General features: G+C 46.8%; 1 protein-coding gene across 1 annotated transcript in view; it reads left to right on the top strand.

Moving 5' to 3' along the window:
• FHAD1 (forkhead associated phosphopeptide binding domain 1) overlaps positions 1-20,538 on the top strand; it is a 133,520-nt gene that overhangs the window by 23,182 nt on the left and 89,800 nt on the right. Inside the window, exon 4 of the mRNA XM_079928530.1 lies at positions 14,712-14,982. Within this exon, the coding sequence (XP_079784656.1) occupies positions 14,712-14,982 (271 nt within the window). The remainder of the gene's footprint in view (positions 1-14,711; positions 14,983-20,538) is intronic.

Raw genomic sequence — 20,538 nt, forward strand, 5'->3', positions numbered from 1 at the left:
TGCAGGTCTGGGCTTCACCCCAGGCCTGAGGACTCATAGTTAGGACTCCCAGATGAAATACAGGTCACCCAGTTAAATCTGAATGTCAGATAAGCAACAAATAATTTTTATGTACCGGTGTGGCCCAAATATTGCAAGGAACCACTTATGCTAAAAAAATTATTTGGTGTTTATCTGAAATTCAGATTTAACTGACACCCTATAGTTTATTATGTATTTATTTATTCATTTATTTATTTATGCGAAATCTGGCAACCATACACATCCTCCCTGGGAGAGGGGCCTGGGAATATGCATTCTCACAAGCTCCCTGATGATTCTGATTCCCAATAGTAGGGAAACCCAAATTTAGAATCGTTTGTATGGAACACTTACAGAATTTTTTAGGGATCAAAGAAAAGGGGATTTCAAACTCCCAAGCCTGAAAATCCAAGTTCGCAAAGTTTGATTCAATGTGCCCCAACATGTCTGATTACAAGAATTTTTCAGGAGTGTTCAGTAAAATTACAGGTTCCCAGGCCCCCTCCCTGGGAAGTTCTGACTTTGTGGCTTTGCCCGTGGGGGGAAGAAGAGGGGGAGCAGCAAACAATATCTGCATTTTTTTCTTTTTTTTTTTTCCTACAAAGATATTTATTGAAATATTATTTATAGGGGCATAACATTTGAAACCTAAATTTTCATCAAAAGGGGGCATTGTTAATAAATTATAAGGAGTTCGTTTATATATGGAATACTGTTCTGCCTTTTGAAAACACAGCTTTATTGAGATATAGTTGACATGCAATAAACGGCACAGGTTTAAAGTCTGTAAGTGGATGGGCTTTGACATATGTGTACACCTGGGAAACCGTAGCCACAGTCAAGACAGTGAACAGCTCCTTCATCCTTCAAAGTCTCCGATCACAGCATGTGTTGTTTGCTTGCTTGCTCTTAACAGCTTCACTGAAGCACAATTTACATAACAGAAACTTCACCCATTTTAAGTGTCAATTCAGTCAATCTTAATACATTTATGGAGCTGTGCGGCCATCACCACAACCTGCTTTCAGAACATTTTCATCCATTTCTATCACCCCAGACCTCGGAGAAACCTTGGAGGTACTTCACGTGGGGGTTTGTTTTTAACTTTTCATTTTCAAAATTGTGGTAAAATACACATAAAATGTACCATCTTAACCACGTTCAAGTGTACAGTTCACAGTGGCATTAAATCTATTCACGCTGTCGTGCAGCCGTCACCCCCATCCATCTCCACAACTTTGTTCATCTTCCCAAACTGAAACTCTGTGCCCATCAGATAAAACCCCCTGCTTCCTTCCTCCCCTCCCACCGTGCGTTCTGTGTCTGTGAATTTGACTATTCTAGGTGCCTCATATAAATGAAATCTTACACTGTTTGTCCTTTTGTGACCATCTTATGTCACTTAGTATGATGTCCTCGTGGTTCATTCCAGCTGCATAATATTTCATTGTATGGATTTTGTTTATCTGTTTATCTGTTCATCCATCCATGGCCACTTGGGTTGCTTCCACCTTTTGGCCATTTTGAGTAAGTTTGTCATGAACATGGGTGTACAGATATGGAATGGGGACTTTATTTGACAAGGTGCTTCTTATATAATTGTGGGAAACAGTGCTGACGACCTCTAACCTTGAGTAGATAAGACTGAAGAAGATGCTTTGTAAGAGCAGCAGGAGGAATCACTGACGTGAACAGCTAAGCGATTCACCTGCTTTCCCTTATCTCACGCTCACAGCAACCTATGAGATGGGCTCTCCCGTGATCCCCATTTTACAGACAAGGAATCCGAAACTCAGAGAGGTTAAGTAATTTCCCCAGGGCCACACAGCTAGTCAGTGCAAATTAAACACGATCCCCACTTGCGGAAAAAGGAGGGGAGAAAACCATTTAGCCTGATGCTAGCTGGAGCAGTGGCCTTGACTGGTTTTCACACAGAGGAAAGCATACTCTCACGGTCACTCGAATATACACGGATTTTTTCAATTCTTATTCAGTACACGCACTTGCACGTTGCTTCATTCCTTGGGTGACTGCAGGCAGCTGCACAAGTGTTGCCCTGGCCTGGGCCCAGGGCACTTTGCAGGACTCTCCCCAACCCCATCTTCTCAAAAGTGCTCTCTGCCGGGGCGTCCCCAGCTTGAGAAGCTTCCATCCGTGATGCTCTTATTCATGGAGGGGCCCTTTGCAGGGCCCGCGTGAGGGCGGCCTGTGGACTGACTGACACGTTCCTACAAATTCCACTTCCTGATGACCCCAACCTGCTGGCTGTTTAAAAGAAGAGAAAGAGGGCTTCCCTGGTGGCTCAGTGGTTGAGAGTCCGCCTGCCAATGCAGGGGACACGGATTCGTGCCCCGGTCCGGGAAGATCCCACATGCCGCGGAGCGGCTGGGCCCGTGAGCCATGGCCGCTGAGCCTGCGCGTCCGGAGCCTGTGCTCCGCAACGGGAGATGCCGCAACAGTGAGAGGCCCGCGTACGGCACAAAAAAAAAAAGAAGAAGAAAAAGAAAGAGGGGAAAAAGGGAGAGGTATTGAAGAGCATCTCTCATCAAATATTTTGAAGCCCAGTTTTTCTAAGAAATTCGTGGCTGTCTTGCTTCCGGCATGTTCTTGTTTCCAATTGATTTTGGGGTCCCTGGTGAGGGCACTGTGTTTCCTCCTTGGGTGGAGTTTCCACGGGGGACTGCCCTGCTCTCATACACGTTAAGTATGATGAGAACTTAACCGACAAAGAGTTCCCAAATGAAAGCACTTATTTCAGGTTTTGTGGTGACCATAACCAATAGAGGAGGGTGTGACAGCATTTTATTGGGGGAGGGGGGTGAGGTGCGGGGCGGTTAGGAATCCAGATGTGTTCGCAGGTGTCACAGTGGTTAGAGCACGTGCCCTGAGGTCAGGCTGACTCCAGCGCCGTCCCAGCCCTGCTCTTGTACTGGCTTTTATACTGGACGTGCACAAATCATCTGCCTCTCAGAGCCTCGGTCCCCACTCCTGTAACGATAGTTCCTACCACCTTGAGTGACCGTGGTATTCAGTGGGCAAAGTACGTAAATTGCTTAGTCCAGCGTCTGGCACCTAATAAGCACATGATAACCCTCAGCTCTAGAGTCAAGCAGACCAGCATGGAGCAGCCAGGATGCCTCCTTTGTACGTGTCCTTCTGGACAGGGGAACCTCCCCAGACCTGCCCCCTCTAGCACATAAATACATTTGCAGATAAATTACCCATAGAACAACATACAAGATGGAAAAATATAAAGAAAAACTCTTGTTTGACAAAGTACACTGGCAGCCAGGATGTGCCCAGGACCACACTTTGTAAATAGGTCTCTCATCAAAGTATTAGCTAGGGCTGCCATATTGCACAACTCCAGGGTCACCATTCACAACGGGGTCCATGTGGATGGTGCCCACTGAAGCTATGCAGGACATAACCCGCAGGGCCGTTTGCAATGCCCTGAAGCAGCCGTTGATTAATACCATAGAGTCTTGGCACCAGGCGTGGGAAATTGAAGTCATAAGGTCAGGTGTGCCTGCCGTATCGTGGGTTTTGTTTGTTGTTGCCTTTATTCGTGCTTTCTGAGCTCTGGGAAAGGAGGTGTAGAAACAAGCTGTGCTAGTCACAGAGGCGCCATTCTTACAAGGCAGCTGAGTGAGGAAACCCACGTCACCCATATGTATAAATCATGTCTTTCTCTGTTCTGAAATACGGCAAAACTGAGGGAAATGGCCAGAATGAAAAAGGAAGCCAGGCGCCACAAATGACGTGCCGAGTTGCTCCATGAGGGGGTTGACAGCTCCTTGGCAGCAGCCCCCATCCCCATGATAGCCTGTGTCTGGCCTTCCCTGTAGCCTGCTCTGCCCTGTTCCCAGTCCAGCCAGACTCTCCCATGTGTCTCCTGGATACTGTCTTCTGTCCCTGCAATGTCATGACGTCCTGTCTTGCGAGAAGAGCGCCCTCTGTCGGCCAATATTCCTTGCTGCTTTAATGGGGAAGCTCTGCAGAACACCATCGAGAAAGCAAGGGCTTTGGAGTTTGATGGGCCCAAGTTGAAATGCCAGCTGCAACTGACTTTACCTTTCTGAGCTTCAATTTCCAATTTCTTCCAAGGAGCTACTCATTAATCCCAGGTCCCCTTTCCCCCTTCAGTTTTTTTTATAGAGGTCCCTGGGACCACCCCTATCATGGCATAAACTGAGGCTCAGAGAGTTTCAGCGACTTCCCCAAGGTTAGGCATCAGTCATATAGATCCAGAGCCAGGATTAAAAGCCAGCTCTCCTGAGTCCCTTGGAGGCTTTTCCTAATAGCACGAAGCATCGTGGGGCCGTGAGAGCCCAGGCAGGTCCTTCACTGCCCAGCGGTTAAGGAAGGTCTTGCAATTCCCAGTCCAACCTGCAATTTCACACACTGACAGGGGATGATTCATTATGTGGGTAAAAATGAAAGCCACTGATAATAGAAGAAAATGCATTTTCAGTTATCTGGCTTCCTTGTTTGATTGGCTCCACTAACTTTTTTTTCAGCTGCACCAACGCAGGATCTTAGTTCCTCAACCGGGGATCAAACCTGCACCCCCTGCATTGGAAGCGTGGAGTCTTAACCACTGGACGGCCAGGGAAGTCCCTGGCTCCACTAACTTTTTTTTCTTTAATTATTTTATTTATTCATTTCTGGCTGCGTTGGGTCTTCGTTGATGCACGCGGGCTTTCTCTAGTTGCGGCGAGCGGGGGCTACTCTTCGTTGCAGTGCGCGGGGTTCTCATTGAGGTGGCTTCTCTTGTTGCGGAGCACGGGCTCTAGGCACGTGGGCTTCAGTAGTTGTGGCACACGGGCTCAGTAGTTGTGGCTCGCGGGCTCTAGAGCACAGGCTCAGTAGTTGTGGCCCATGGGCTTAGTTGCTCTGCGGCGTGTGGGATCTTCCTGGACCAGGGCTCGAATCTCTGTCCCCTGCATTGGCAGGCGGATTCTTAACCACTACATCACCAGGGAAGTCCATCCACTAACTTTTTACCAGGGGTATTGCTGCCGTTCCTGGACAAATTCTGTTGCCCCCTTTCTTCTTCTTTTTTGATGATGATGATAATACCTGATGGCTAATGTTTTATGCTCATTTATTATGGACCAGGAAGTGTTCCAAGCATTTCATGTACACTATCTCACCCACTTCTCACAGACTAAGAAGTGGCTGTTATTATCCCTATTTTTTACAGACAAGGCACAAAAATAACACACTCATCAGGGTCACAGAGGAGGAGCAGAGCAGGGAGCTGGACCAGATTCTGTGTAATGCCAAATCCCAAGTTCTTAACCAGAGGTTGGCAAACTATGGCCCAGGGCCAAATGCAGGCCATCTCCTGTTTTTGTAAAGTTTCATGGGAACACAGCCATCCCATTCATTTCAGTATTGCCTATGTTGTCTGCTCCAACGGCAGAGTTAGCTGGGCAGATCATATGGCACTCAGGGCTGGAAATATTTACTGTCTGGCTCTACAGAAAACGTTTACCAGCCTCTGCTTGTAACACTATGCTGTACTGCCTCTTTCATTTTACTTGGTTTCTGAAAGAAGAACTTAAAATAGAGGGGGGAGCTGGGGAGAAAGAACTCACTCAGATTGAGCCTTACTGTGTGCCGGAAAATGTGCTGGTTAATAGCTTAAGTTTACTGAGGAATAAGAAAAAACAGACAAGCTGGAAAAATAAATTTTGAACAGTCTTTTCAACACCTCTTTAAAAAAGAGCTGGAAATATGTGGTTCTAAATATACATACACATATATATGCATTTGCATATATAGTAATAATACAATTACATTGACATGTATCTGATAAATATACTAGACATTAACATATTATATATACAACAGGTGCCTATTATAAATGTTACCTGTTTCTTCAACTGGAAAGTTTTCCTTTAAAACTGTGAAATGTTGGGAATTCCCTGGTGGTCCAGTGGTTAGGACTCAGTGCTCTCACTGCTGAGGGCCTGGGTTCAATTCCTGGTCAGGTAACTAAGATCCCACAAGTGCACGGCGAGGCCAAAAAACTAAATAAATAAAACTATGGAATGTCTTCCCTGGGTCACTTTTGAAGCAGAAATTTGGGGTTTGTAGCCTGAAGCCTGCTGTACCTAGAGAACTATTTGTCTGTCAGAGTCTCTCTAAGCAGCGCTTTACTACTTGTCTTATGAGCGGTTCCTTGGTCTGAAATCATTCTTCTCTGGAGACGCTGCTTTACTTTTATACGTTTAAAGGTACATTTGGTGCGCGGTTACAGTCTGGTGGGTTTTATCTGCGCGTGTCATTACCTTTAAAACAACTTTCATTCCGAGTACATAGTGAGGCTTACGCTGAAGTCTCCATAAGCATGCTGTCCAGGAAATCTGATTGTTTGCAAGTGTCAGAAAACCAACTAAAACTAGCCTAGGCAAAAAAAAAAAAAAGCTCATGTAACTGAAAAGGCCAAACGCTGCAGCGTAGGCCCAGCTGGATCCAGGCGCCCAAATCATGGTCAGGAATCTGACTCTTTCTTCCCTGTTAGCCTCACAATCTCAGACAGACTCTCGGCTCCCCTGTAGGAAAGTGGCCCCCAGCAGCCCCGGCACCCTACAAAGTAGCAGTTCCAGGGAGAGAGCCAGCATCTTCATTGGCAGTGGCTTGGATCATGGGGCTTCCCCTGAACCAATCACTGAGGCCAGGGGCAAGGAGTATGCTCTGATTGGCTAGGCCTGGGTTATGGGCTCACCCCTGGAGTGGGAGGGTCAGAGTTATATGGACTCGGGATTGTCAGGGGAAGGGTGTCTTCCCCGCAAAAAATTAAGGTGCCCGTCCAGAAGATGGAAAAAAGTGGATGCGGGGTAGGCAAAAACAAAGAAGATGTCCATGACATTAGGAAGCATTCCTATTGCCTAAGTGGAACCTTCCTAACGGGATTTGCCACTAGGGATCTGGGGGGAGGAAAATGACGAATAATCCACTTTTCCATTAGAAAAGTCCCAGGCCAGTCTCCAAGGAAGCAGAGTTGCTCATTTCTCTCCTCTGGTGAACAGGTGTGATGAGAAGCTCAGAGTCGGGGCCTTAGTTGTCCATGCCCAAGAAGGGTGGCGTTTCCACGTTCCTGGGACCTCTGAATAGGGCCCGTTCTTGAGGAAGATGTGGCTTTACTGTACCCGGGGTTGAGAAGCCGGCAACTGAGTGAATGACCAGAGACCATGGTGCCCTTCACAACAAAGCCTCTTTCTGGTCAAGCTCTGTCATCTCCTACCTGACCTTGTAGGATTTCCTCTACCCTGTGCTCTTACAGGTCCCGTGGGGACCTACTGATGTGATGAGAAATCCTGAGGCTGGGCGTTTTATATCAAAGGCGATTTCCCGAGACCAGTGAAGTGGAGGGCATGGGGCAGCAGACAGCCTCAGGCTCGGCATCTGCAGCAAAAACTCACACGAAAGGACCCCTGAGGCTGTGTTGTCACCAGATGTCTACAGACGATGCAGATGACATCAGGGGAGGTGGAGATGGGAGCACGGGCTGAACCCTTAGCATCCTGCTGAGACAGAACCCAGACCCGGCCAGGAACCGGGCCGCTTCCTGCTTCCTCTGGCAGACCACACCCTTTGTTACCAAACCAGAACCACATTGCTCCTTCTCTTAACTTAGTTGATGATCATTCATTCATTCATTCATTCATTCCATCTCTCAATCTGGCAAGACCGAATTGGAGTAGGCCAAGTCTAGGAGTAGCAAAAGCTATTTGCAAAAATCTGGCTGTTTTCTCATTAGATTCTATTTCCCATTTTATGGACTGACCAGGAAGCTGATTAGAACTTGAAAGGAAAGGAAAAACCGTAAGATTGAAGATTTACAAGAAAATGGGGGCTGGGAAAAACCCAAACAAATGACTTTTCTGAACAGCTCAAAGGGACTTAATTCTTTTAAGTTCCAAAACCTAAAAATAATGTATAACTTGGCGGTTCTGTGTTCTAAATGTATAATCCTGATTTCTCACACTGAAACCCCGTACATAATTTACCCTTTTCTCTGAGTTACGGTGACACCCCGGGAGCTGTTGAGATAAAGGCCATTTGTCCTGGCACCAAGTAGCCCCCTCTCCTGGCTTCTGAGATCTACTGGCCATGTTTTATAGTCTCCATTCTGTCTTTCCAGGTCCATGGCTCCTCCATGCTGCGGTCAGTGTGCCTACTTGGCACCATCACCCCTACCCCCCAGGCCCTTCCAGACCTCCACATCTATGTATGTTAAATTCTTCTGTATAGAAGACGGTCTCTTCTCCCTCCTTTATGTATTTACTCCCTAATGTATCTATGTCAGTATGGACTCGTGTATACTTATTTTACACTTTGAGTTATAATCCAATACTCATTAACTATGTCATCGCTCAAATCCTTCCAGCCTTGGCCACTGGGAGCTCTTTCAGGTTGGTTGCTGTGTCCTTGAGCATCTCCCCACCTTTTCGTTTTGGACACTTCCTTACTCTCTGCTGTTACAAGATGCGCCAGGCTTAGCATGTATTTTCCCCATCCCAGCCCCAGAATCAAAGTCCTTTTTATTTACACTCCGTTTGCCAACTGTTCAGCTCAGTCAGCGAACACCTACCATGAGTAGCAGGCCCTCTGCTGGGCGCCAGTACAGCCAGTGATTGGCTGGTAAGTATTTAACGACCAGCTCTCTGGAAAAAGTAAAGTACATGATGCATAGCATAAGGTTTACTGATATAAAGAATGTGTAGCGGGCTTCCCCGGTGGCACAGTGGTTAAGAATCCGCCTGCCAATGCAGGGGTCACAGGTTCAAACCCTGGTCTGGGAAGATCCCACATGCCGAAGAACAACTAAGCCTGAGCGCCACAACTACTGAGCCTGCGCTCTAGAGCCCGTGCCACAACTACTGAGCCCGCGTGCCTAGAGCCGATGCTCCCCAACAAGAGAAGCCACCGCGATAAGACTGCGCGCCGCAATGAAGAGTAGCCCCCCGCTCACTGCAACTAGAGGAAAGCCCGTACGCAGCAACGAAGACCCAACGCGGCCAAAAATAAATAAATAAATTAAAAAAAAAAAAAAAAGAATGTGTAGCACAGTCTTTCCACATAACAAGAAATACAGTACTCTTTCTTGCAAATTCTATATAGCCAGCTGAGTCTCACAGAATGCTTTCATTGACTTTAGCTGAACTCTTGTATCCACAGCCAATTTCTCATTGCAGTTGACGAATGAGAGAGTTGCCGACCTGAGCGCTGGTGGATATTTGGGGATATTTTGTATTTATGAATAATACAAGTGAAAAAAGAAAGATGTTAGAAGAACATCACACATTCATCAGTGACATGAGTGACTTTTTTGCTGCATCAGATAATAATGTTCAAATACTGGAAGAACGTTTCCCCAATTTTTTGTTCTATTCATAACATAATGGCTAAGACACAACTTGCTTTTGTATAATCTGCATTGTTAACATTTTCTCCATTACCGTCTTAAGTCTAGGCAATCAACAAAACAAACAAACAAACAAAAATCAAGCTCTACCTGAACCACCATTATTAAACCTATTTGTAAAAGTTTCTAAAAATCAAGCCCTGATTCTATGGTGTAATACGCCCTCCACGGTCAATTTCAAGCTCCCTATGACACATCCCTGAATACAGAGATGGAAAGAGAGGTGTGGTAACACATCACTATGTAGCATTTCCAACAGACACATATAGTAGAGCGAAATAACCTCAAGAGCATAGGTAATAATAAAATAGAGTAAAATAATTAGGAAGGGGTGAGTTAAGTTTGTATCGCCTTTGTTTCTGATATAATTTAATTGTAAATTTATGTAAGTTAATTGTTATTAATGGCTGTGTTTATCAACCAGTTGGCAAAATTTCTGGTCATTTAACAATCAGTTCTCTGGGCGGGTACCAGCTGGCCCCAGCACTCCTCTGGTACAGCAGTGAACATACCACAGGTCTTCCCGGTTGGAGGCTGGGGTCCTCTGAGCTGCTTCCAGGGCATGGCATGTACCAGATGAATAACACATCCATAAGACAGTTGTCAGTGTTCCTAGAAAATCCCATTTCTAAGTAGCCCATGCGATGTCTTGTGGTTTTTCACACCATCTAATGCTCATTTCCTTTTTTTTAACTTGGAAAATATCCTATCGTTCACTAACCAACCATCTAAGATCTGTTTGTGAGTATGGAAAGCAGGTAATAAATCATGACTTCGAGTAACCTAGAAGTCCTAAGAGCACAGGTATTGGAGTCAAATAGTGTCACCGCTTCCTGGCTGTGAGACCTTGGGCAAGTCATTTAACCTCTCTGAGCTTCAGTTTCTTAATCCACATAATGAGGGATAAAATGCCTCCTCCAAGATTATTCTGGAGATCAGATGAGACCACATGCGTTAAGTGCCCAGCAGAGTCTGTGGCACATCTGTGGCTTCTCTACACAGTGGCTCATAGCCGTTGTATTGTCCACAATTACTTACAAATGGCAGAGCACATAACAAGCTCTCCAAGGGCAAGGTGTAAGTTCCCATCTTCTCTGCAGGCTCCAGGGCTTCCTGGCAGAATTCATGTGTACTGTAGGCACTCAATGTGCAAACTACCTTGAATTTTTTTTAGGGTCTCCCATTCAACCTACACTCTTTACAGGGTTAGAAGCAGATATTGGAGAAATAACACAAAGAACAAGTAGATAATATGAAAAAAAATGGATAGTGATTTCTTGAGTAAATCATTGACCCGTGTTTATTAAAGCTAATATAAATTCAGCCGTGGATGTGGTCATGGTTAATCCAGGTGGTTGACAACCTGCTATTTTAAAGGTAGTATGGAAAGGAAATCAGGAGTATAACATATGCTACCTCAAAAACAAAACAAAAAACCCAACCATGGCAACATACCATATGGTCAGAGAACAGACACAAAGAAAGAGAAAAGGCATTAGCATGTATTTTTAAACTAAAGTTTCTAAAATCAGACTTGGGGACTTCCCTGGTGACACAGTGGATAAGAATCCACTTGCCAATGCAGGGGACACAGGTTCGAGCCCTGGTCCGGGAAGATCCCACATGTTGCGGAGCAACTAAGGCCGTGTGCCACAACTACTGAGCCTGCGCTCTAGAGCCCAGGAGCCACAACTACTGAGCCCGCGTGCCCCAGCTACTGCAGCCCATGCGCCTAGAGCCCAAACTCTGAAACAAGAGAAACCACCGCAAGGAGAAGCCCGTGCACCACAACGAAGAGTAGCCCCCGCTCGCCGCAACTAAAGAAAGCCTGCACGTAGCAACAAAAACCCAACACAGCCAAAAATAAATAAAATTAAATCTAAAATAAATAAATAATAAAAACAGACTTGTCGATAACTGACCTTGACCCCATGCTTCCTGTACAGCCCAGAGCTGGCTTTTGATGTGAGTCTTTTTCTTATGTTTGCTTTTCTCCCTGCCTGTTTCGTTGTAGTTACCAGCAGCAATTTCTGAGAAAACCTTGACCTTCCCTGTGATAGAGCAAGCCGGCAAACTAGAGAAAACCAACTTTAACCATCCGACTAAAGCTACCCTCAACCAACACACTTCGGAGAAAAAGAAAAACGCAAACTTCATTTTTTAATTTTTAAACCCGAAGAGCTTGCAGTCTCTGCTGCATTTACACATCTTTCACTCCTTCCCCCAGGGGCCCTATCGTTCGGGCCCTATGTGCGGCAAGCGACAGAAACCAGCTCTAGCCGGCCTCAGGGATAGAGCCCTTCAGGGTAGCACCCCAGCCAGGGCTCAAAACCAACTTCCTTATCTTCCCCAGCATGTTCACAGCAGCACAGTTACAATAGCCAAGAGGTAGAAACCACCCAAGTGCCCATGACGCTTAATGGATAAACAGAATACACTCTAAACTGTATGATGGAATATTATTTAGCCTTAAAAATGAAGGAAATTCTGACATGTTACAACACGGATGAACCTTGAGGACATTATGCTAAGTGAAATACACCAGTCACAAAAAGACAAGTACCATGTGATTTCACTTAGCTGAGGTACTTGGTACTTAGTCAAATTCATAGAGACAGAATGTTGGTCACCACGGGCTGGGTGGCGGAGGGAATGGGGAGTTGTTGTCTAATGGTAATAGAGTTTACATTTTGCAAGACGAAAAAGTTCTGGAGATCCATCTCACAGTAATGTGAATATACTTAACACCACTGAACTATATACTTTAAAATGGCTAAGATGATAAATTTTAGGTTGCAGGTTATTTACCACAATTTGAAAAATAAACAGCTTCCCTCTCTCCATGTCTGGGCTCCGCTGCCTCATGCTGGCAGCATTCTGAAGTTCCACCAGGTCACTCCAGATCCTGGTGTCCAGCCAAGTCTTCTTGGGTCTCCTTGACTCTGATTGGTTGACTTGCCCCACCACTGAACCAATCAATATGGCCAGGGAGTGTGATTGGCTGATTGCTTAGCCCCACCCACAGCAATGGGCCAACAGATTGGGAGGGAGATTCCTGGAATTTCCAGAAGAGCCGGGTGGGTTGTGGCCTGTCCACTACAGCAGTGGACCACTTGAGGCATGAGATATGACCACTCCCTTTAGCACCCTGGCAGTTAGTGGGCAGTGAGGCACATCTACCTGAGCATCCCAGCACAAAAGGGATTTCCTCGGGCTTCCCTGGTGGCACAGCGGTTGAGAGTCCGCCTGCCGATGCAGGAGACACGGGTTCGTGCCCTGGTCCGGGAGGATCCCACATGCCGTGGAGCGGCTGGGCCCGTGAGCCATGGCCACTGAGCCTGCGCGTCCAGAGCCTGTGCTCCGCAATGGGAAAGGCCACGACAGTGAGAGGCCCGCGTACCGCAAAAAAAAAAAAAAAAGGAATTCCTCCACACTACCCGTGGTCTCTAGATTTGTTTTCTAGCAGGCGGGGGTAAAACATATTCAAATTTCCCCCTTCCCACCTTCAGCCCTTTCATTCGATAAATCTTTATTAAATAGATGAGGAAAGGTTATAGGAATGATTGAGGCAAGACAGCCCCAGAGAAGAGGACGGGAAGGGATAGGATGGATGGAGAAGTTAGTGTAAGGCAGGAGCAGGACACCTCAGCTTCTGAAAGAGAGAAAAGAAGAAAGCTTAGGTGGAGACCGAGGTGCCCACACTGGAGAGAAATTCGAATCTTCACATAAGGTAACAGAGTTCTGGAACACTGCCAAGTCCGTTCCTGAAACAGGTTTCAACGGGGCCAGTGTCATCATAAATGCTGGGCCAGGTGTCTCCAGGCAATTGGAGTTTGATTTTCCTGAACAATATTCTCCCTGACTCCAAAAAAGTCTTCAGGGGAATTCACCGGATTCTTGACTTGGCTGGGAAAGACTGTAGCTAAAAGACTGGTTTGGGAACCTGAGTGAGTGGAGAACCTTCCTCTTGAATACCATCCAGCTGGAGCTATAGGAAGTTCTGTCTGCCAGCGCTCCTATTTCGGAAGCATTCTGTCCTGTTTCTCATTATGTGTCTCCGGTCTGCAGAAAGCGAAACGTGACCCGCCACAGGCAGCAAACCTTTGAACTTAGCTTCTTACTTGAAAAGTGTGTTTTTTTCTGCCAAGAGACTGGGGGCGGAGGGGGGGGGGCAGAGAAGGGAGAGAGAGACAGAGAGGGAAAGAGCTTTCCAGAACTCCAGTCCCACCACCCTCTCCACCACCACCTGAGCTTGGTGAATTCCTTAACCTCTCCATGCCTCATTTGTAAGCTAGGAATCAGGAGAGCTCCTCCCCTGCAGGGCTATTGTGAGAAATCGGTGAATAATTACAATAAATGGTAGCATTCACGATGTCACGGTTTAACCACTAGGCTCGGGGTGGGACGGTCACAACAGCATTAACCAAGACAAAGCCAGGTGTCAGCACCTCTCAGCATTTGCTTCTCCCGGTTTAGATGGATTTTGATGTGCTGTCTGTTGAAAGTAGCTACAGACATCTTCCGCTGGGTCAGATGAAGAAAGGTTCCCTCGATAGATATTTATGGAGCGTCTGCCAAGAATCAGATGTGGCAGATGTTGAGGATCACAGGTTAATGAGCCAGTTGGGGTGCGAGCCAGTTGGGGTGCCGGCCACCCCAGAGCTCTCGGCTTCGGGGAACAGACGGAATGGGAGTGCCAGAGAGAGACACAGTGTGGATGCATGTGTCCTGGAGAGCTGAATCTCGGAGATGTGTTCCTTCATTCTTTCAACCAGTATTTAAGGACCTACTCTGTATGTGCCAAGGGTGTATTCTAGGAGCTGAGGATACGGTGCTGAGCAAGGTAGACAAAAAGCTCTCACCCTCGAGCTCAGAGGTGGCGTTCTACCCGCTCAGACGCTCACTACCAGACGCTCACTAACACATCTGTGATCCTGGGAAAGTCACTAGGTCTTGCTCAGCCTGGGGCTCATCACAGAGCATCAGGGGTATTAAATGAGGTAATGCATGCGAATCTTTTGACTGGGTGCCTGGCACGAAGGCTGCACCCAATAAATGGTGGTGCAATAGTGTGCAAGGTGACCCACGGTGGGGACCACCATCCCAAATTTGGGGAGAGTCTGGGAGGGCTTCCTGGGAGAAGTGACTTATACGCTGAAATCTAGGGCAGCAATTATGTCGCCGGGACAGAAGGGTGAAGACCACCCCAGCTGCTGGTAACCTCCCCTGACCCTCTTGTCTGCCCCTGCAGGTCTCCTTCCCATGGGTGAGGGGCCCAGCACCTTGGCCAAGGCCACAGCCATCTCGGGCCACCCAGCAACCGAACCAGTCACCCTCACCACCACAGACCCCCTTCCACCCGGGCATCTGGCCAGCGCCAGTGCAGAGGAGCTGGTCCCCGGGATTCCCCGGGCCCCCCATGGTCCCACCTGCCTCCCACAAGCCGCCTGTGAGTGCCAGCGGGAAGATGTTCTCCTTCGTGGTGGACAGAGCCGCCCACAGGGTTCCCATCATCAAGCAAGGTACTCATGGGCGCTTCCATGGCAGCTTAGGGGGTGGGCTTTTGGCTAGGAGGGTGGGTCTCAGGTTCTGCTTTCCCCTTTTCTTAAAAAACAATTTTTTATCGAGGTACAGTTGATTTACAGTGTTGTGTTAGTTTCAGGTATGCAGCAAACTGAATCTGTTAAACATATACATGTATCCACTCTTTTTTAGATTCTTTTCCCATATAGACCACTACAGAGTATTGAGGAGAGTTCCCTGTACTATCCAGGAGGTCCTTCTTAGTTATCTCTTTTATATATAGTATTGTGTATGTCAATCCCTCTCTTCCAATTTATCCCTCCCCCCTTTATTCCCGGTAACCATAAGTTTATTTGCTACATCTGTAACTCTATCTCTGTTTCATAGGTAAGTTCATTTGTACCTCTTTTTAGATTCCACATATAAGCGAGATCATATGATATTTGTCTTTCTCTGGCTTTTGCTCTCTGATTCTGAAGTAGAACATAATCAATTGTGAAAAAATTGGGATAAGCAGAAAGTTAGAAAACAGTCAAAAATAAGCTGTCACCCTTATCACCGGAATTCTCCCTGTTGACTTTTTGGCACAAACTCCTCCAAGACTGTGCTCTGCCCGTCTGCACACGTCAGTACCTCTGTGGTGAGTGTGTGTGTGTGTGTGTGTACGTATATATGAATATATATGAATGTGTGTCAGGATCTAAATTTATATACTTCGACTCAGATGTACACACATATTGGTAACTGAAATCCCTCTTGCCTTAGGAGGTTTTTAAATATTTTATTACCATTTTACAGGTTAGAGGAGACTGAGGCTTATGGAGAAAATTACTTCTCCGGAGGTGATATATTCAATCTAATCTCATCTAACACTTTTCAGTCAAATTTAAGGCTGGTTATCTCAGTGACTGTCACTCACAGCCTGGTCACTTTGGGGACACACAGCCATCAGGGTTTCCTTCTTCCCCCCTCCCACCCCCGCAGAAGGCCGCATGGCGTTTGGGGAGGAGACTTCCCGTCTGTCACCATCCTCCCGGCCTTGCCAGCCTTACTGGCAGAGTAGCTGGGTGGACTTAGTCCCTGGCATGATTCCCAGGTTTCTTCTGTGGCCACTGGTGTGAAGGTCCCATTCTCTGTTTTCTGCATCCCAGCCCCAGACCCCTCTGAGTCCCCAGGTCTCTCGATGCCTCCACACCCTTCCCTGGTCTCACTCAGGACCACTCACCTAGTCACCTCCCTCAGCCATTCAAATAATAGTTATTATTCTGGGCTTCCCTGGTGGCGCAGCAGTTGAGAGTCCGCCTGCCGATGCAGGGGACACGGGTTCGTGCCCCGGTCCGGGAAGATCCCACATGCCGCGGAGCGGCTGGGCGTGTGAGTCATGGCCACTGAGCCTGCGCGTCCGGAGCCTGTGCTCCACAACAGGAGAGGCCACAACAGTGAGAGGCCCGCGTACCGCAAAAAAAAAAAAAGTTATTATTCTGAAATATACAGACTAAGGAGCAAATGAAAGGTATCTCTGCAGTTTATATCATCATCATCATCATCATCTAAGGAACGCTCATGTACCTACCACCCAAGTTCAGAAATTACTCAGCCATTTCCCCCCAGAATTTTAATGTGAAAACTTTCAAACATACAGCAAAGCAAAAAGAATTTTACAGAGAACAGCTCTCCTCCTAATTCTACCGCTAACACTTTGCTGTACTCTTTATTACATTTCTGTCTACCCATCTTTCCCGTCCTGCATTAATCCATCTTATTTTTTGATGCATTTCAAAATAAATAGCACACATCTGTAGCCCCCCCAGATGTTTTAGCACATACACCATTAACTAGAATTCAACATTCTTTGTCTCCTTCGTGTAAAATTAACACACAATGTGTATTAGTTATCATGATTGCGTAACAAATTCTCCCCAAACTTAGCAGCCTAAAGCAAAAATCAAACATGTGTTATCATCTATAGGGTTTCTGTGGGTCAGGAATTTGGGAGCAGCTTAGCAGGATGGCTGTGGCTCAGGGTCCCTCGTAAGGCTGCAGTCATCTGAAGGCTAGACCTGAGCCGAGGATCCACTTCCAAGACAGCGTGCTCACATAACGGTCAGCAGGAGGCCCCAGTTCCTCACCACACAGGCCTCCCCAGAGAGTGGCTCGAGTGTTCTCATGACACGGCAGCTGCTCCTCCTGAGCAAGTGATCCTGGAGAGCAAGATGGAAATTGCAGCATCTCTTGTGACGAAGCCTCAGAAGTCATGCTCTGTCATTGCTGCAACGTCCTGCTGGTTACACAGGGCGTCACCCTCCAGTGTGGGAGAAGACTACACACGGGCCTGAAGACCAGGAGGCGGGGGTTATCGGCAGTCACCTTGGAGACTGGCTACCACACCATGAAAGTGTAGATCTTGAGTGTGTTCATTGAGTTTTGACGGTCATGTACACCTATGTAACCCGAATTCCTATCAAGATATAGAACATTACCATCACCCCAGAAAGTTCCCTCATGTCCCTCTCCAGTCAATTCCCAGCCCCAGGCCCCAGAGGCAACCACTCTTCTGAATTCTTTTCCCGCCATGGATTAGCTATTCCTGTTCTAGAATCTCAAGTACACAGAACCATGCAGTGCATGTTCCTTTGTGGAAGGCTTTTCTCACTCCGCATAGTATTTCTGAGACCATTCATTCTGTTGCATGGATCGTGTTCTGTTTTATGAACATATATACAGGGTTTTGTTTTTGTTTTTTTTAATGCATGCGTGGACACATGGCACACGGGCTGTTTCTTTTCTTTTCTGTTTTTCACTCCGCCATTTAAATGTTTCCACTGTAATCACCGGTTTCTCCAGTGCCATGTTGAACTCGGGGCTTCTCTGAAGGACTTGCCTTCCCCCTGGAGAAATGAAGGGTGAGTCGTGTGGCTTAGAGTCCCTCACGTCTACCTGGGCTCTATCTCCTCAGCCTCTCAGCCAGGTCTCATGTTTCCAAACGTTTGCCCTCGTTCCCCTGACTCTCCCCCCATCCTCAGAAAAGGACTTTCACCTTCCCTTGTGATGGGGAGTTCCCTTCTGTCTGGGCCTCTCTACTCCACGCTTTAGAGAAAACTCTGTGCTCCAGTCCTCCATGCTGTCTCTTGACAGAAAACACCTATTTTTAAGGGTTCCGAGAAAGCTCTTTCCTCTCTTAGCAAAGCTGGGCTCTTCAAATTAAATTGGTTTACTGTTAGACTGTCACCTTGCTTTAGACTTGAAAAATTCTATTTGAAAACCCAAAGCCAAGGACTTATTTATTGCAGGTCAGGTCAGGGTTTCTCAATCTTGGCACAGTGACATGTGGGGCCAGATGACTCCTTGTTGTGGGATCTGTCCTGTCCACCGTAGAATGTTTAGCAACATCCCTGACTCCTACCCGCTAGAGATACCAGTAGCAACACGACCACCACTACCCCCTAACTGTGGTACTCAAAAACATCTCCAGACATTGCCAAAAATCAAAACGTCATTTCGCCTGGGGGCAAAATCACCCTGTTCTAGTTAATACTCATCCTTCCTTTTCCACAAGGCAATAAACCATCAGCTCCAAGGCCAAATCTTAACTGCAAGAGCTCGTGGGAGGTGGGGAAGAATTACTGAGAAAAGAAAATATGTGGAGCGATTTGTTAAAATAGCATCTTGATTCATATATTTTCCCAATAATGGGATCATATGAACCTAACATAAGTAACCTCCTTTTTTTTTTTTTTTTGGCCGTGCTGCTCAGCTTGTGGGATCTTTGTTCCCCAGCCAGGGATGGAACCTGTGCCCCCTGCAGTGGAAGCACAGAATCCTAACCACTGGACTGCCAAGGAATTCCCTACCTGATTTTTAAAATTCAATAATATATCATAAACATCTTCCCACTTCAATACATTTACTGCATAGTGGTTAAAAGCATAGGCTCTGAATCCAACAAACTTAGGTTCATCCCTTGACTCCACCACTTACCAGCTGTGTGTCCTTGAGCAGGTGACTTGACATCTCTGTGCCTCCTATCTCTCACATATAAAATGGAGATGGGAATAATAATGCCTGTCTCACTGGGTTGTTATGAAGACGAAATCGTATCCTGCCCGTAAGTGCTGAGCACAGCACCTGGTGCATAGCGAACATTCAGTAAATATTAAAATTTAAAAATTAAGTTATTACCTAACCAGGATTGTTATTTAAGTTTTATTTACAACTTACAATGTCTTAAAGACACAGTTAAGGTGCGCACACACTGCCCTTGCTGCAGACTGGTGATTATTGGAGAGCACCAGGACAGCTGGGGGTTGTTAAAATATTAAAGCAACTCCCCTGCCCTTTGGCCAACAGCTCACGCCCGAAAATTCTTTTTTTTTTTTTAACATCTTTATTGGGGTATAATTGCTTTACAATGGTGTGTTAGTTTCTGCTTTATAACAAACTGAATCAGTTATACATATACATATGTTCCCATATCTCTTCCCTCTTGCGTCTCCCGCCCTCCCACCCCTCCAGGCGGTTACAAAGCACCGAGCTGATCTCCCTGTACCATGCGGCTACTTCCCACTAGCTATCTACCTTACGTTTGTTAGTGTGTATATGTCCATGACTCTCTCTCGCCCTGTCACAGCTCACCCTTCCTCCTCCCCATATCCTCAAGTCCGTTCTCCAGTAGGTCTGTGTCTTTATTCCTGTCTTACCCCTGGGTTCTTCATGACATTTTTTTTTTTCTTCTTAAATTCCATATATATGTGTTATCATACGGTATTTGTCTTTTTCTTTCTGACTTACTTCACTCTGTATGACAGACTCTAGGTCTATCCACCTCATTACAAATAGCTCAGTTTCGTTTCTTTTTATGGCTTAGTAATATTCTTAAAGTGCCTGTGTCCCCGTATCTGCCGTCCCACCGCCCCAGCCCTCCCGACCCTCCCTGGGGCTTCTCCCCACTGGGACCTCTGAAGGATCCAGCAGCTAGAGTTAAGCCGGTTTTGTCATACACGGCCCTTAGGTTCTTTTTGATAAATAACAGTAGCCGCTAAAGAAGTTTGGGGCGGGTGAGGGGTAACTGCTCCAGCACTTCCCTGCCTGGGTGTAAGGAAAGCGAGTCTCAGAGCAAATTCTAGCCCCACAAAGACTTTGAGTAAACACACCTTCCCCAGTAAAGGGACCCCATCGATCAGCCTGTTCTGTAGGCTTGATGAAGTCTCCCCTCCGGCCATCATCTTTCAGGGAAGGGTCCCTCAAGACAGCCACGACAGGGTCGCAGAGGCAGCCTGGGTCACCCCTAGAGATGGCATCAGACGCCAGAGCTCTAAGCCGAGACTGGACAGGGGCCCAGTTAGGGTCAGACCCCGGGGCCCTCCCTGGGGACACAGGCCAGGCAGTACCTTCCTCCAGTGGGAGCCGATTTCTAGCATTCAGCATACCAGGTGCGAGGCCACCCTTTTACCAATAAGAACCCATTTCTGGCCTTCAGTTTGCTCACCAGGAAGACTCTAGGAGTCACAGCTGCCTCCGGACGGTAGCCTGTCTGATGTAATACTGCCCGGCCACAC

Source organism: Stenella coeruleoalba (assembly GCF_951394435.1).
Source record: "Stenella coeruleoalba genome assembly, chromosome: 1".
NCBI lineage: Eukaryota > Metazoa > Chordata > Mammalia > Artiodactyla > Delphinidae > Stenella > Stenella coeruleoalba.